Source organism: Patagioenas fasciata, chromosome 3 (genome assembly GCF_037038585.1).
Source record: "Patagioenas fasciata isolate bPatFas1 chromosome 3, bPatFas1.hap1, whole genome shotgun sequence".
NCBI classification, from domain to species: domain Eukaryota; kingdom Metazoa; phylum Chordata; class Aves; order Columbiformes; family Columbidae; genus Patagioenas; species Patagioenas fasciata.
The window spans coordinates 59,652,424-59,669,451 of record NC_092522.1 but is presented as its reverse complement, the minus strand read 5'-3'; the positions used below and the strand labels follow the sequence as shown (position 1 = coordinate 59,669,451).

Below are 17,028 nucleotides of genomic sequence, written 5' to 3'. Positions count from 1 at the left end.
CAGTGAGATATATACTCTTTCAAAGAGTAAATCCGTGAAAGAAACATGTCAGAATATCAGTTATCCAGAGACTCTTAACTGAATATTGATTTTAATCTGAAAACCAAATTCTGCGACTGACTTCATGCAGCCTTTGGGCTGGAATAAGGAAAGTTTTTGTGTTACAGTGGTGGCTAGAAGGCTCGTGACCCTTCTGTGTCCCTTACACAGGTTCAGCATAAAATGTAACTGCACTGGAGAGCCTAGCATCTATTGACTTCAGCCAAAAAGTAGGAACTGAGGACAGATCTCCTGAATAGCAACCCAACACCCTACCAGCTAGTTCACAGTATCCCAGCTTGATTTCTACTCCTTATCTTCATGGCAGCACAAAAAACACCACTAGGGCAAGAGGTTTTAATTGTCATGTTGTCTTCAATGCCAGACATAATCAACAAATACTGTGATGATATACTGCATATGATGCACATAACTGAGAAAATACCTGATTGAATAGTAACTTGCGTTATCCATGCATAGGCAGAATATTCATCTTGGCACCTGTCACAATGGCATAGTTTTCTTGCCATAATGGTAACAGTAATTCACTGATTCACCAGATTTAGGCTACTGGTACATCAAAATCTGACCCTGAGAAGCAATTAAAGACTATTCGGGTACTGGATTTACAGAGAATGAAAGATCAGGTCCAAACTCTAAATTATTTTCAGTTTCTCAATGGCAGTAGAAGCTAAGAGCAGCAGTAGGAATGCTAAGCAACTTTTTAAAAAGGCTAAAACCACCAGCTGGAAACACCTGGAAGAAGAGTCAGTGAGACTTTTGCTCTTAAATTAGTCCAACTCTCTTGATGATTTTATCCAATTAGTTTGTTTTTTTTTACCTTACAATGCACCAGTGGCCTGCAATACTGATGAAGCAAAGTAATTACTCAACAGAACTACTATTTAATCGCTGAACATTAATATTAACAGCTGAACAATAGTAGCTAAAAAAATAAACATTGATCTTCTGAATCCCAGTAGTTCCTCCAAAAACACTTGAGCTAGGAATCTGAAGCAGTTTAACCTTATATGTGGTAATTTGTTCAATTTGTATACTTCTTTAAGTAGTCCCTGGTCATTAACATTTTTAGTTATAAAGTTTGTGAAGTTGCAAAATAGAAACGCACTCACTCAAAATAGAAATCACTCGTAATACTACTGTTGCAGTAGTTAAAGAAACTGCTGTTTTTGTAGAAGTCAGGAACCCAAGATACATTTGAAAGGTAAATTGAGGTCAGGCTACTTGGGCTTACTGAAGTACTTTTTACCATACTCTCCAGAGAAAAAAAAAAATCAGCATAAAAATGGGCTTGTGCTTTCCACTTAAGTTCTGCCTTTAGACACCCCAAGCTCTCTCTTTTTAAGTCATTAGTAGTTTTGTTGTCCTTTTATCTCTGTATTTTTAAGATATCTGTTAGATATACTCTAATAAATAATAATGGCACCATATATGTTAATTTATCTCAGATGTCTCTCTAGAACACCTCCCTTTTATTTAACTATGTTTTAAAAAGGCATATCAGCAATTTCCTCCTCTTACACCCTTAATTAAGGTAATTTTGTTACTCTTTATCCTGTTACTTTTACTCTGTTTAGTTTTAAACTATACGGCATAATTCTTTTGACATAATCAGCTAGCTTCCATGATGTAATAATGTATCAAGGACACCAGCTCCAGGTATGCAGGGTGCCCTTGCTGCTAAGGACTGCTTGAATTCCGCAGAGAAACGTGAACAGATAGAGTATTTTCAACTGAAGATAGCAACATAGCAAATAGCACTGCAGTGTTGTCATTTTGAGGTAAAAGGTAGCAATCTGTTATTGTGATCAGAGTTATTTAGAGGCTGCTTTCAAACTAGCTTTGCAGTCATAAATGTGTAAATATTTAAATTTTTTTCTAAGAAAACATGAACCAGTCCCTTGAGTGAAAACAGAACACATTTGAATTGAATGTACTTCTGTATAAAAATGATGGTTTCTTTCACAGGAAAAAACATATCAAAAGTAATGTATCCGATGGAACTCCAGCCTTGACAGATACAGATAAATAAAAGTTAAAATGTAGTGCTAGTGTTTGTCACTGGAAACATAACAGAGAATTTAGGCCAACGTGTATTACAAATTTAGTACAGCTTTAAATACAATACCCAAACTTGAGAAATTGCTCCAACCAAGTGTTACAATTCTTTCTTTAGAGTCTTCCCTGTTTTGTGTTGGTGACTAATTTCAGCCACTGAACTCCAGCCAATAATGGTGAGAGGAAGGAATTAGGGGAAAGTATGTACTTTACATAGTCTGTCTGGTACAGATACCAGAAAACTGCACACTACATTCTGGGCCCATCATGTGAACTTTTTACTGAGATACAATCATGTAGAAAATCAAAATGCATAGGGCCTATCTGTTACTCCTTTGATAAAAAAGTGCAATGAAGTCCTCATGGTTTTCTTGTCTGTTTTCCTACTTATCTTTCTAACTCCCCACTCATTACCTGTATTCCACCTTCATCTGCCTGTGTTGGTTTTCCTAAGTTTAGCAGAGATTTTGCATGAGCAAAACAACAGTATTTGATCCCAGACATGAAATTAAATTAGCAGTGTTGATTAACCACTCTCAGATGAGTCACCTGCTACTTCCCGTAAGACACTAGAATAAGCCTATTGGCTGATAAATAAATTATCTCAGTACAGCTCAGCTGTTGCCCAAGTGATGGAGGAAAGAAAATGAACAGGTTTGTTCTCTTTTGGATGGACTCAGGTGAACACCCTGATATATTCCCAACCTGCACAAGCTATTTCCTCCTTCCATGGTGCCACTCTTGCACAGAACCAAAGAACACTCCTCTGCACCCAGCAGAGAAGACAAATCCTACTCTACCTATGGACTGCAAAGGAGGAAGGGAGGGAGGAAGAGAGAGACAACCTTTGTGCCTTCTCTGCTTCTCCCTCACCCCAACTTTGTGCTCTGCCCAGATGCAAGGTGACCCTAAGCAGTTACATGTGTAGACTTAAAGATTACAAGACAGAAAGTCGATGGTCCCTTTTTTTTCTCCTCCTGTAAATGGAGCTCCCATTGACATTTCTGGGTGCTCCCTCTATAGACCGATAAGCAGCAGGTCAGAGGAGATGGAAAGGCTTTTTACCTGCCAACCCCAGAGTTCAGGATGTGTTGTTTCTCCAGCAGCAGCTGATGACAGCCTAACACCTTAGCAGCACTGGAGCTGCATTCCTACGCTGTAACAGGGGAAGCAGGACCAAGGGCCTGAACTAAGGTCTTGGCAGGTAAGTGAAGGAGAAACCAGTATCAAACAGCTTTGTTTGAAAGTGTACGTCTTTGTAATGTTTAAGTCTTAATATGTGCTCTGCTTTAGGTGGGAGCTTAAACTTCCACTTTCCAAAAGAGGGTTTGAGATCACCTGTTAACTTTGCCAAACACTTGCAAAAGAGTTGATGAAACTCATAAGTGCAGAGGGTCTGGAAAGAAAGGTTATTGGTGCTAAAAATGTCTCAAAGCTGGGATTTCTTCTTAGAGCTGAGCAGAAGTGAATACTCAATTGGTGAACTGGTGAATACTCAATATTCAAAATATGAGCTCTGTTGAGATTGGGAGGAGGGGTTTTTGCTTGGTTGCTTATTTTCTCTCAACTGGACATGCAGGGAACACCTGATGGAGGGAAATCTCCATATTCTTACTACGTTCCACTTCGTAAGCTTAATTATTGCAACTAGGTTTCCTATATGAGTACTTCTGTCATTCAAAATGTGCTTTATTTCAGTAGTTATCAGGAATTTTGTTGTCAGTGTCAATACCATGTTCCAGAACATTCACAGAGAGAACACACAGAGGAAATTGCTACCACTAAAGCAAATCCAATTAAAAACATATTTATAGAAAAAAATATGCGATGCTAGTTAGCAGCTCAAAAGAGAAAAAACAAACAAACCAACCAACAAACCAACCACACATCCTTACATAAAGTAAGTCTTTTTTTTCCTTGTTTCTGGTAATATGAGGGTAATGGATATCTTTCTGTTGACAGGAAAGTAAGCTTTACTTTTTGGAGTGAAAAGCAAATTTGAGTCAGAGAAGGAAATCATAAGGAGCTGCAACATGCTAAGTTCTGTACTACCACCTTATACTGGAAAGAAAAAAGGGAACATGCGTAAAGAATGAACAACCATCCAGAACCGATGGGGCACCAAAGCCTCATCAATGTCCATTTCAGATATTCTTATCCCTCCTGCCCTTATTGTCACTAATATTCTCGATTTACTAAGTAAGTCCAAAAGTGACCTCTAAGTTTATGTCCATCTTTCAGCAGATTAACTAGGAGCTTGTAAAAAAGTTACACATGCTAGTAGCAAATGTTAATTAACATTCATCAGAATTAAGGGAAAAAGTCATCAAACATTTATCTCCAAAGTCTGGGTGTAGCTTTTGGGATCAAGGGTAAAAAATGACATGATCTATTTTAAAAGTTTGCATTACTATAGCCATTGTTTTAAATCAACTTTCTCTAGACAAAATAAAGTGTTGTACTACATTGCAGCCTCACTGTTAGGAATGAAGATAGAGGAGACAATGCAGGAAGGCCAACACATACGACCAAAATGGAGAGTATCCAAGTCATAGAAGAATGGTAAGTTGGTCAAACTGTTGTCCAGTAAATATTTACAATTTCCTTGTAACTAATGTCAAGATTTCCTTGGCTTTTATTCTTTGGGAATGTCTTTTTAATTACTTTACCTCCAAAAATTTCTATGCAAAATGAAGCAAAATCTGTCCTGACAATGAAAAGCCAACAGAGACTTCCATAAGTTAGGTTTACTTATGGTTTCTTATTTGTGCAATGGTGAGGAGGAATGGGAGATGTGTGCATGGTTCCATAGATCTATGGTCTCTATAAGAAGCCTCTTCTCCCTGAGGGATCATTTTTTTCTCTTTACATAGACAAGAAGAAAAACTAACAGGCAAAAGTGTACTTCACAGTCAGATCTTTAATGTAGTTACCTTTCATAAACCAGCTTGGACTATGGTTTTACCTGAATTAACTAAGGAAACACATACCTTGGAAGAAGGCTAACACACACTGAAAGCCTGAGCTTCTGTTTCTGTCTAGGGTCCATATTTATTGTGTTGGGGAAAATGCTAAACTATCTGTGGCCTTGAGTTATCTAATCCCATAAAAAGTAAATTGAAACTTAACTCTACAGTATATGAACGCAAACAACTCATTGTCTTCATTGCTGCTTGTGGTCATTTATGAGAGGACAATGCTGGAAATTTCCACAAAATACTATAGTGAAGAGAGCTTCCCAAAAGGCAGTAAGGGTGCACAGGCTGCCTGTCAGCTCCATCTCCCTCAGCAGGGTCCTTTCACTCTCCCCATAAAGAGTTTTCTCTTTCAAATCTGTGTGTTTATGCTTTTTGGTTCAGATTACAATGATTTTGCTGGATCGTTTAAATCTCAAACACTTCCTCATTTATTAGACCTTTTGGACTGCCAAAAAGCTACCACAGATAGCTTCCCATCATCCAGTCTGCCTTGCACACAGAGTTGATAAATGGACTTGAAGAGGAATCATGTGGATAAATGTCACTTATTGTGCCACATGATTACACAGAAGCTATTAACAATGGGTAGTAAAGTTCTTGTGTTGGATACTATCAGGAAGGGGAGAGTGAGCACTCACAATTAAGTTGGAAACTGTATTTAATTGTTGTTAAGTAGCTTGGAGTATTACCTCCTCAAGCTATTCATTCATACATTAATGGATTAGTGACGCAAGTTAGTTTTCTGATAATTTATCCAGTGTGTCCACTGTTAAAAGCCACGAATAATTTCCTTCAGAAAATGGGAATAACGACATTTTCCCATTGCTTCTCTGTCCAGTTTTGCCAGCAACATCCATCACATCTTGTGCCAATAGATCATCATTCAGGTCAATAGCACTAAACAGAGGGAATCTTAGCAACCCTTAGGTACAAGCACAGAGAAATACGCTAATTTAAAAGCTCTCTGAATTGCTATTTTGTTGAGTCTCATTAGTATGCTCTTGGCTGCCAAGAGCCTTTTGTTTTTCTTGTCCTTCCTGAACCAAATCATGTGGCCAAATTGATTGGCCAGTGATTGGCCAAACACCATAAGAAGCAGGCAGGGACATGAGGTGTCATCTAAACCCCTCATGAAAGGAAGTCCATTGTCAGATCCCTGAAATCACATCTCTGTTAACTGCAGAGGCAGGAATTCAGTGCTGCTGTGGGATTTTGTCTTTGAGTCTGATGACTAAAAACAGTGGTAGAAAACCTGTAGAAAGCCAAATGCATGTCTCGTAACATTAAGCACGTTTAATGAGCTATTGAGATAATGAATGCACAAATGAACAATATTCCCCTGTCATGGCTGAAGCCTTGTTGCTTCCAGTTTTAACTCTAAAGTGCAGTTGAAAGGAGAATTTTTGAATAAATATATGAAAACACTGGTATAAAAATAGAAGCATATTTGTAATGATACTTTGCTTTTGCAGCCAAAACCCTACTGCAGATGAAATTTTGTCTTGGGCTCAGAATTTTGACAAGATGATGAAAACACCAGCTGGGAGGAACCTTTTCAGAGAGTTTCTTCGAACAGAGTATAGTGAGGAGAACCTGCTTTTCTGGCTCGCATGTGAAGATCTAAAGAAGGAACAGAACAAGAAAGTTATCGAAGAAAAAGCAAGACTTATATATGAAGATTACATTTCTATACTATCACCAAAAGAGGTAAACCTGTAAATGTCTCATTTGCATTTTCCGTTATTCCAGAGCAGAAATGTTATACCCTGGATTGCCAGATGGGGGTCTGAAAGTCTGCCTGATCTGTCGGATGAAAGTCTTAGTATGGATGTTAAATCAGGAAAGGAAGGGACAGAAAAAGTAGACACCTACCAAGCCACTTGGCATCACTGGCCACAACACCTCAAAGCTCTCTATAAAAAAGGAATAAAAGAGGAACTCCAGAAACAGAAGGGTCCGAAATATGTGTGTTTCTTTAGTAACACCACATGCCTGCCAGAGAGGAAGTAAGTAAAGCAAGTGTACTTCTGGAGAAAAGGCACCAAAATTACAGAATTTAAATCAGAATCATTATAGAATTATTTGCTGCAAGATCTGGCTGGGAGAAGAATCTAAACTAGAACAGAGATCACATGTTTTCTCTAATGAAAGGTACAATGTGAATTAATAGAACCTTTTTTTTTCACTCTGTAAATGCAGGTAACTTTTACTATATCCAGTGGCGAAAAAAAACCCATCCTATTTTAACCCAGCTGTTATATTTCATAATGAAGAAACAGTTAGCTAGCTGCATAAAATGGTTTTGCTGAGATACATGCCTGTGTCTACGCATGTGAATGTGTGTCAGGGGGAGAATTGCCTAAATCATTAGCATGTCATTTCTGTGCTATAGAAATGCAATGGTCTAAGATTGAAATCTATGCAAATACATTCTGAAGACACATGGCTGCAACACTGCTTCTCAAAACTACCATAACACTACACCCCTGCACGCTCTTTTATCTAAAAGCTGGTGGCCACTGGCCGAGCAGCCTCCCAGGTCTGTTCATTCCTGCTGGGCAGTCTGGCCTGCTCACACCGCTGCATTAGACAACAAATTCAATCAGAAACAGTGCCTGAGTTGAAAAACAGCCCAGAAGAGGAATGCCACTTTCAGATGGATGGATTCCTTAACTCTGCTAGCGTGGGGCTGCCCAGCCAGCCCTGTAAGCCCACAGGAGGGGGAAGCACGGGGGTGGGGAGCAGGGGAGGCTGTTCATGGCGGGCAAAGCAGGACAGCTGCCCATCCATAGGGAAGGTGGACGGGGGGATGCACACTGTACCCCAGGTGCTGGGTGCAGGCCTGACCATCAGCACAGAGATGGAAAGTGAGTATCAAGCAGGCATTATGGGTGTTCTTCACAGAGAGGGTACCTGAACCGTAAGTACAGTTTGCTAGCATGAGCAGGCAGCAGTTTACTGACAGCTGGGCTGCGTCATAGTTGTGCCTTGTGACCAATAACCAAGTAACAGTGAATCTTGGAGGAGAAAGAGCTTGCCTGTTGTGGCAGTAACACACTCCAATGTGCCAATGAAATTAAAATGCCAGATTCTATAATTGATCCTGAAGATGTAATAAAAATGTATATTTACTCCTCACTACCACATCACAGCATACCATGCCATGCTATACCACTGTAATTCAAAGACTTTGTTTCACCACATGTACAAACGCACAAACTCACACATCCACACGTGTTCTTGAGGCACAGAAATGACTTTATGACCTGTGAGATTGTGAAGAGGTATGTTTATTTACAGCTCTGGACACACAGGGGAATAATTCCACCTAAGACATGTGCAAATTTCCAGTAGCTGTGAGCTTGGTTAAATGCAGTAAAGTGTTACATATTCATGAAAGTTCTTGGAATGCCTATACATATTCATAACCTGTCGCTGAGAAGGTGGTTCTTATTACAATGAGTTCCAGGAAATAATTTCCATAGTCTCCACCTCCGGCTCCTCCTGGTTGCACCTGTGCAGTGATCATGAACCTGGGTCTTCTCTGTACACAGTCACCTTTGGCCTGAAGTGATGAGTTGGTTTGGACTCAGACTGCTGAGCTGGTTAGAACTGGCGTATTTCCTGTCCTGTGCCCAAGTTTCTGTTATCTAGTTCACCCAAGGATGCACCAAGGATGCACCCAAGGTTTTTTATCTTTGCAAGACCTGTGAAGTCATCAGTGAACTCCTGTTTCCCCATACAATAAGTTACACAAAGCTAAGCAAGGCTAGGCAATTGTGATGTGGGTTAAGGGTTAGCTCTTTAAGTGTTAGGTCTTTAGCTCTTTAAGTGTTAGTTCTTTAAGTGTTAATTAGTTAATTGTTAATTAGTTAATTCCCTGTATCATTCTGAGTTGTCACATCTGGTAGCATGCTCCACATAGCAAGCTGTCTTGGTGCGTGGAGTTTTCCAGGATTGAACTCAATCCTTCAGACAATACAATTATCTATTTATATGGTTGCAGAGTTGTCAAGTCAGGCTGCAACCTGGTGTAAATCACAGTAGCTCAACTGATCTATACTTGGTATTTCTCTGTTCAGTGTTTTGACCTTTTTCTTCTTAACTGAGTAAACTCTTGCTGGCCCCAGTGGGCTTCCCTGCTATTGCCTTTTTTATTAATCCAGAAGGCATTAATTTTACTGTTTTCAGAGCATGTTGTGGATAAGCTGTACATTCACTCAAACTTCTAAAAGATATTCTAAAATCATCTGTGAATTCATCCCAAGCATAATATGCCCTTTTCTTCCTAGGCACAGGATTTTATTAAAAATGGAAAGTAAATGAGGAGCTAAAGTGGAAACTTGCTAACAACTTCAGTACGGACATACGATATCCTGAAAATTGCCAGCTGTTAAAGGGTCTTGAAGAAAAAATCTGAAATAGTTAGTATTAATGGGGAGAATAACACAATAAAAGTGATAGAAAAGTGGGTAATTTGCAAGTAACAAGTGTAGTGTCTGAAAAAAAAATTGAGAAAATATAAAACCTCCTAAAGATTTAACCACAAATGGCCAGAAAAACAAACAAACAAACAAATCAGCTCTCTGAATGAGAGTAATTCAACATTCATTTTACAGAATCACAGAATGTTAGGGATTGGAAGGGACCTCAAAAGATCATCTAGGCCAATCGCCCTGCCGGAGCAGGAACACCTAGATGAGGTTACACAGGAATGTGTCCAGGCGGGTTTTGAATGTCTCCAGAGTAGGAGACTCCACAACCTCCCTGGGCAGCCTGTTCCAGTGTTCTGTTACCCTCACTGAGAAGAAGTTTCTTCTCAAATTTAAGTGGAACCTCTTGTGTTCCCGTTTGAACCCATTACCCCTTATCCTACCATTGGTTGTTATCAAGAGGAGCCTGGCTTCCTCCTCATGACACTCACCCTTTATATATTTATAAACACCCCTCAGTCTTCTCCAAACTAAAGAGCCCCAGCTCGCTCAGCCTTTCCTCATAAGGGAGATGCTCCACTCCCTTAATCATCTTTGTTGCCCTGCGCTGGACTCTCTCCAGCAGTTCCCTGTCCTTGAACTGAGGAGCCCAGAACTGGACACAATATTCCAGATGTGGTCTCACCAGGACCACATTTGATGAAATAATTTTAAATTATTAAGGTAAGACAACATATTTGGGGAAACCCAGGTTACTGAAGAACTTTATTTAGTTGCATTTATTTTAATTCTGTTATACAGCTGTGCTTCATCTGACAGATCTTAAGATGGATGCAAATACCAAGTCAAAACTGAAATAGTTCACGGTCTCAGTCTGTAATAGTCTGGTGGCTCTGAAAGAAGCACAGAGCATTTATTGAATAAACTGATAAACTCAGCATGTTCTGTGGAGCCCCGTGAAATAAAGATACATATAACAGACTTTAGATATTACTGTTTAATATTAGTATGTTCTCATCTTCTTCAGGTTAGTCTTGATTCCCGAGTGAGAGAAGTGATCAACAGAAACTTGTTGGATCCCAGCCCTCACATGTACGAAGATGCCCAACTCCAGATATACACCCTAATGCACAGAGACTCTTTTCCAAGGTTTTTGAACTCTCAGATTTATAAGTCTTTTGTTGAAAGTATTACAGGCTCTACTTCTGAAACTTAGTTTTAGTTTTCAAATAAAATAGCTTGATTTTTTGGGGGGCTGGTGGGATGGAAGAAAAGTAGTTTAATAACATCTGGAGCTGGGTTCCTGGAGAACTACAGTTTAGCACTACTCAGGCTACTGTGAAGAAAACAAATACATATTATGGTCTCTGTCTACATTTTTATCGAGGTCCTCCTTGCTCGAGATGGCATGGGAGGGGAACAATGGATTTGCCAAAATACATTTGTTTCACACTCCTTTCACCCTACTGCAGTCAAGATTGATGTATTTGTAGTTTTATGAACAGTCTCCTTGTGTATCCTCACAGTGCATGTGCAAGGTAAAACTGCTTCACTTACCACTTAGTTGTTGCAATATTTAATCCAATAACATAAATTATATCTGTATTTAAGAACTTTTTTTGTGCAATACAGTCTTATGGTACATAGAAACAATTGCAGCAAACCAGAAAGAGGCTTGCATTTTTTAACATCACTAACTGAAAAAAGCCAATTTTTAAGGTGTAGCATTACTCGACATGCTCTACTGAGTACAATACACTGACTTTTTGAAGCCAATATTTCTGTACAGAAAAAAGAGCTATTTATCACTGTTTATTTAAAGTAAATCAAGTGGAGGATTCCTCTGGTTGTTCACTGCCAAAACTGTGGCATTTTCATTACAGAGTTTGCAATGTCAAAAAAAAAAAAAAAAAAGAAAAAAAAGCACAAACCACTTAAAGGGATCCATATCTGGGTGACACAATCTTTGCGCTGATATTGTTTAATTGTTAAAAGAACAAAGATTTTCAATGTACATTTCAGATGTCAGATACTGTAATTGATTTATTAAAGACTGGCTATCCAGTTCTAACACTGTTGTATAATGTTATGTACTTCAGAAAAAAACAAAACAAACAAAAAAAACCACTAAAACAAAAACAAAACACAAAAAGCTTGATAATTTAGTTTTTTGAATAAAGAAATTTAATAAAAGATTGCCTACATGTAGCATTTTAGAGTGTTTTAGAACATTTTGATGAACTGCATCTGTCCTGTAAGATTTTTTTTCGAAAGCTATATCCAGTAAAAACATGTTTTTTAAACAAAGTAATGTTTTATGAGATGGCGGGTTAAAGAAGTCTTAGCTTCTAGCCTCATTGATTTTGAGTAACTCCTTGAAAACAAGGAGTTTGGAGAGTAATATTAAACCAAACTTCAAGGGCTCCTAAACCTGTAGTCCTTACCCAAGGAAAATGCCTACAGAAATGCAATGGGTGTCTTGCCTGGGTAAAGAATCCTGTACTGAGCCCTTAATCAGAGCTAAGGCAGCATGGTACTCCCGTCACTTGGCTGCCATGGTGTTTTTAATAACTGTTTGCTTCGCCTTTTTATCAAAAATTGTCCAATTTTAGGATGCATTTTGATGTGTAAAGAGATAGTGACTCAGAACTTAAAAAGACCCATCTTCATAGCTACCATAGACAAGCAAAATTAGCATTAGCATCCCTCACAAACTGCTAAAAATTTACCAAGAAATGGCTTTGAATACTTGTTAAATATATATATATATATATATATATATATATATATATATATTTAATACTGACCACTCTGGTCTTATACTGAGTTGAGAGGCAAGGTTCTCACACCAGGACAAAACATGGCATAAGCCTGTTGCTTTTGATGGGACTGGAAGGTCTGGCAGTCATGTCCTGGAGCAGAATCCAGCCCCAATACACTTGGCTCCAACCACCCAGTTACGCCAGTGCTGGCTCCTGCTGGAGCTGCTGCTGCTGAGGCAGGTCTGCTGCTATACAGCAACTGGTAGGACACAGGTCTTGGTTCATTTTCTGGGGCTTGTTTTTTTCCTTTGTTTTACTACCTCTCATTTTTTTAATTTATTGAACATGCTTCAAAGAGCAAATCTGGGGAATTTTTTAATCATTCTTTTTACTTGAAACCTGTGTGCTTTTTTTGGATATATATACGAACAATTTAATGAACTGTTTCTTAAACTCATTTGGTTTTGTAATTTATATAGAATTCAGGAGATGATTAAAAGGGCTATTCTCTATTCCCTATGCAAATATTTTAACTGTTGTAGTGTTTGACAAAATGGGATCTAAAAAAAAATCTGCAAAGTGGAAAAGAAATCTGTTTACAGTGGCGTTGCTGACTATCCTACCATATTCAGCACTTTTAAATATTGTTATTTATGAAAATGTAGTTTAAAATGCAAGACAAAATATTTATAAATGTTTCTTTTAATAAATACCTGTTTTGTCTGAAAGTGTTATTGTGTTATGATAACTTCATTCATGTTGGTTAGCTACTTACCATTATGAATAAAATATTCAATTGTTATACTGATAGAAAAATAACTATGATGTTTACAAATCCTGAGGGGGGAAGATTCAGTGAGAAAGGACCGCCTCCTTCTACTGTGAAATACTGTTAGAAAAATGCATTTTTCTGGCTTTTTTTCTTAATTGGAATTTAACTATGGTCCTACATAGGTCTAGTATCATTCGATTACAGTTATATTTACTGTGGTACTAGGCATATACAGCATCATATATGTATATATTTACATAGCGTAATTTCAAGTTTGTTGGTGTTTGAGGCACAATACATTTAGTCCACACATCTAAACAATGTGTAAGAGACAAAACTGCATGCCTAAGTCTTTACAAATGTAGACTTGAATATTCTTTATGTTACTATTTGATGGTGACCTGCTAGTCATAAGCTATCTTTATAAGATATTTCACACAGGTACAAGTTCTTGTCAACATAGACAAGTCACCCTTTCAAGGACACTTTTAAAGCTAAATGTGCAGGCCCTAAAATATTATCTTGATTTCTAGCATAAGATTCCAAAATCTGTATTTGGAAACTGTTACGTCATTTTGAAAAATATTACACAAATCTTCAGTGTAATACTGCAATGAAATCACGTTCAAAATCTCTTGTCTTAAATCCTCTATTTGGAGGGATTTAAAAATTGAACATAATGTGGAGTTTCTTTCTTGGAGCAAATGCTCATGTTAAAATGATTAATATACATTTCATCTATCAATTTGGGTTTCCCAAATTTTTTTAATTAAAAATGAGTATGGTCCAAATGGACAACAAATCACACCATAACATGATCTCATTGCCTATCATACTATTCTTTGAACACAAATTGTAAACCAGTCAAGCTATTAAACTGATTTATTGTGCATGCAGTGTACAATACATTTTGAAAAACTGCCTAAATACACTTATTCAATAGCCTGGAATAAAATAAGTATGTATTTAACTTGTATTTCAGTTTTTTCATGAGAATGTATATGGCAAGTGCACTACAGAAAGTGAGTTATGTTTTTGTCACTTTTGCCTAGTGTCTAATCTTTTCTGTCAAACAGAGCCTAAATCTGAATAGCCGCAAATAAGCACAGCACTTGGGTACGCTCCTAAGACCTCTAGGTTTCAAAGAAATCCAATATATATTGTATTACGCATGTGCTCAACTGTTTACAGTCAACTGAAAGCTGAAAGTAATTTGGGACACCCAGGACAAAACAAATCAACAGTATTTCAGTTAGACTGAAGGCATGTACGGTATGAAGGAGACTGAAGGTACGATGGAGAAAAGCCAGGTCGGTGGCAGGGGTGGCTGTGCTGCAGGTTACCCAGCTGCATCCAGGCAGCTGTGGCAGCGTGGCGGTAGCGCAGCCATGTCCACAGCCACCCGACTGCTTTCTGGAGCACCTATGGAGTCCACGGGATCCATTCACAGGACAACACAGAGTGGAGACAAACCAGACTTAAGCTAGAAATAGCTCTGTTTTAAACTGAAAGTATGCTGAAGTGTCTGCTAGGTTGTGGTCTAAACCAAGCAAATAGGGAAGACCTACATTCTGCCTTAAACAGTCAGGTTTAAAGCTGTCACCTGATGCCAGACTTGCTCCCCCAAGCGGCAAATTCAATCGCAAGGAGCATCCGCCTGTGGAACCAGTATCTGAAACAGGTGGGAGGCTCTTTCAGTGGGAGCAGCTTGCTGGACTGACCACGCTTGAGCCCGCTCAGGAATGGGCAGCTTCTGCATACAGTAAGTGCTTGTAAAAGACATTTAGCATAAGTATTCTGCAGAGCCAATTCAAAAGCAATCAAAGCTGATGCAAGAAAGTCTTTTAACTTCAGCGAGACTCCACACCACAAGGAGTAAAGTTCACATCTCTGCAATGTCTGTGAGGCTGCTCCTGGCAGTATTAACAACCCAGCCAACAAAAGCCCAGTCCTTATCAAATCCAACAAAGCAAAAAATCAGGGTTCCAAACATCTGCAATGTTTGCTCCAAGTTGATTTGAACCATGTCTAACTACCAACTTCAAACTAAGTTTTTTCTCAGCCCTTGATGCTTTATTTGGGGAGACCCAAGAGCAGCACTGTAGTACATCCTGGGACATAGCTTCGGTGGCAAAGGTCCAGTCCTATTCACCTATAGCCTGAGTACATTTGCAGTGACAAAACATCAGCCCCATTCACATAGGTCCTGAATACTTCTGTCGGCAGTAGAAGTGGCATTTGTGGGATGAAAGAAACAAGCAATAATGGTGCCAAAATCAGCTAGGGAAAACAAACAAGCAAACAAAACCAAAACCAAACAAACCAAACCAGACATAACTTCAATTTTATACCAAAAGCCAGATTTTGCCCCTTCCTTTACCCGTAAACTCACTCTGTGGAAATTAATCCTTCTGATTTAAAACAGGGCTACAATTCAGGTGATTCAAAGGCTGCCCATCATTCACTGACTCACACTACATATTTTTCTTCTCAAAAGCTTTACATTAAATCCTCCTTACTCTAAATTTCCTGAGTTCTGCATACTTCTCTCACAAGCAGAGTTTACACAGCGCAAGACTCTCATAACTCCTTTCATTGTTACGGAACACCAAAGATACTTGGTCTATTAAATGCATACATTTGATCATTTTTCTTTACCCTTCTGAAGGAAGGCTTCAGGGACCTTCACAGGCAGATGGCAGCGAATGCAAGGGAAGCTTTCGGTGGGTGAGATTTCATAAGCCAATGGCCTGGGCCATTTGTCAGTGCCAGACTAGCTGCACAGACTACACATTATCCATAACACTCTTCAAGTGTAATTTCACTTGTAAGTTATTTCTACATTGTATTTTGCCAATAAACCTTATTCAAAGTGGTGCATTTATAATCATAGGAAAACATTTTTATCCAATCGTTCATTTTAATGTTTAACATTGTGAATAACAAATTCTCACATTGAGTGTATTGCCTTTGGATTTCCACAATGGAACAAAACTTCCGAGTTTTCATTTGTGATTAGCAAAACTACTTAGACGTGCAAGCATTACTCTTGTTTTTGATACTACATGCATGAAAATGATGATTTATTAATGTATCATAATGGAAGTTACAGTTATTCCATCAGTGTAATTTAGTTGCAAAGTATGATTACCTAGTTCTGTTTAGACATGAACAAGAACAGAAAAACAGCAGACCTGACTTTGACTCCTCCATTTACTGTAATATAAGATACTGCCTAATAAGGTTTTATGGATAGTTGCACATTTTTATAATAAAGTATCTTCTTCAAACCGTTTTGAGTTTAGCCAAGAATCTCATTAATGTCGTTATCTAAAACAAGGTTACTATGCCACCCTGTCTGCCTGCCAGAGAGGATTTGTCGAGATCATCCCACAACATACACCACATTGCATTTCCTAAATGACTGCATCTTCACTGCATCCCAGTTTAGAACTTGGACATAAGACACTGTACTCAAATCTGTATTTTGTAAATAGGTAGTCTTTCACTCACACCACTAGCCTCTGATGTAAAGGCTCTTTCAATTGCCTTTTTTTCTTCTTCTGACAATGCATTTCTTTTCCTCCAAATAGTTAATTTTACACCTGTGTCTCCGTGAAGGTAACCTTCCACAAGTATTTGCAGCTTCCCCCTTCTCCTCACGGTATTTTTATTCTGAAATCTTCTGGAGCGGGAGGAAAAGACCCGCAAGAGTAACCTGGATATCCAAATCCCCGACTGACACCTCCCACTTCCCCTCCCGCATCAGCAGCCCCGGAGGTTGGCCGCAGTGCGGGAGGACACGGAGCAGCCGCGCCTTAAACTTGTGCTATGGAGGATTTGGCGAGATTTTGAGGTTTTGGGCCTTTTTTTTTGTTTTTTGAGAATACAAAACACACCCAACCACCACCTTCTGTGCAGCGTTAGCAGCCCCTCTGCGACCCACCAGGGGGCGCACGGCTCCA

The 17,028-nt window shown here is 38.8% G+C and overlaps 1 protein-coding gene across 4 annotated transcripts in view; it reads left to right on the top strand.

The window, feature by feature from the left end:
* Window positions 1-16,357, top strand: part of RGS17 (regulator of G protein signaling 17) — a 77,869-nt gene extending 61,512 nt beyond the window's left edge. For 2 of the 4 annotated variants that reach the window (XM_065834479.2, XM_065834480.2), the window contains exons 3-5: window positions 4,603-4,680; window positions 6,569-6,803; window positions 10,557-16,357. In XM_065834479.2, coding sequence (XP_065690551.1) covers window positions 4,603-4,680; window positions 6,569-6,803; window positions 10,557-10,745 — 502 coding nt within the window. In that variant the 3' untranslated portion in view covers window positions 10,746-16,357. Of the gene's footprint in view, window positions 1-4,590; window positions 4,681-6,568; window positions 6,804-10,556 lie in introns of all 4 variants that reach the window. The other 2 variants (XM_065834478.2, XM_065834477.2) reach the window with 1 other exon arrangement.
* The last annotated feature ends 671 nt before the right edge of the window (window positions 16,358-17,028 follow it).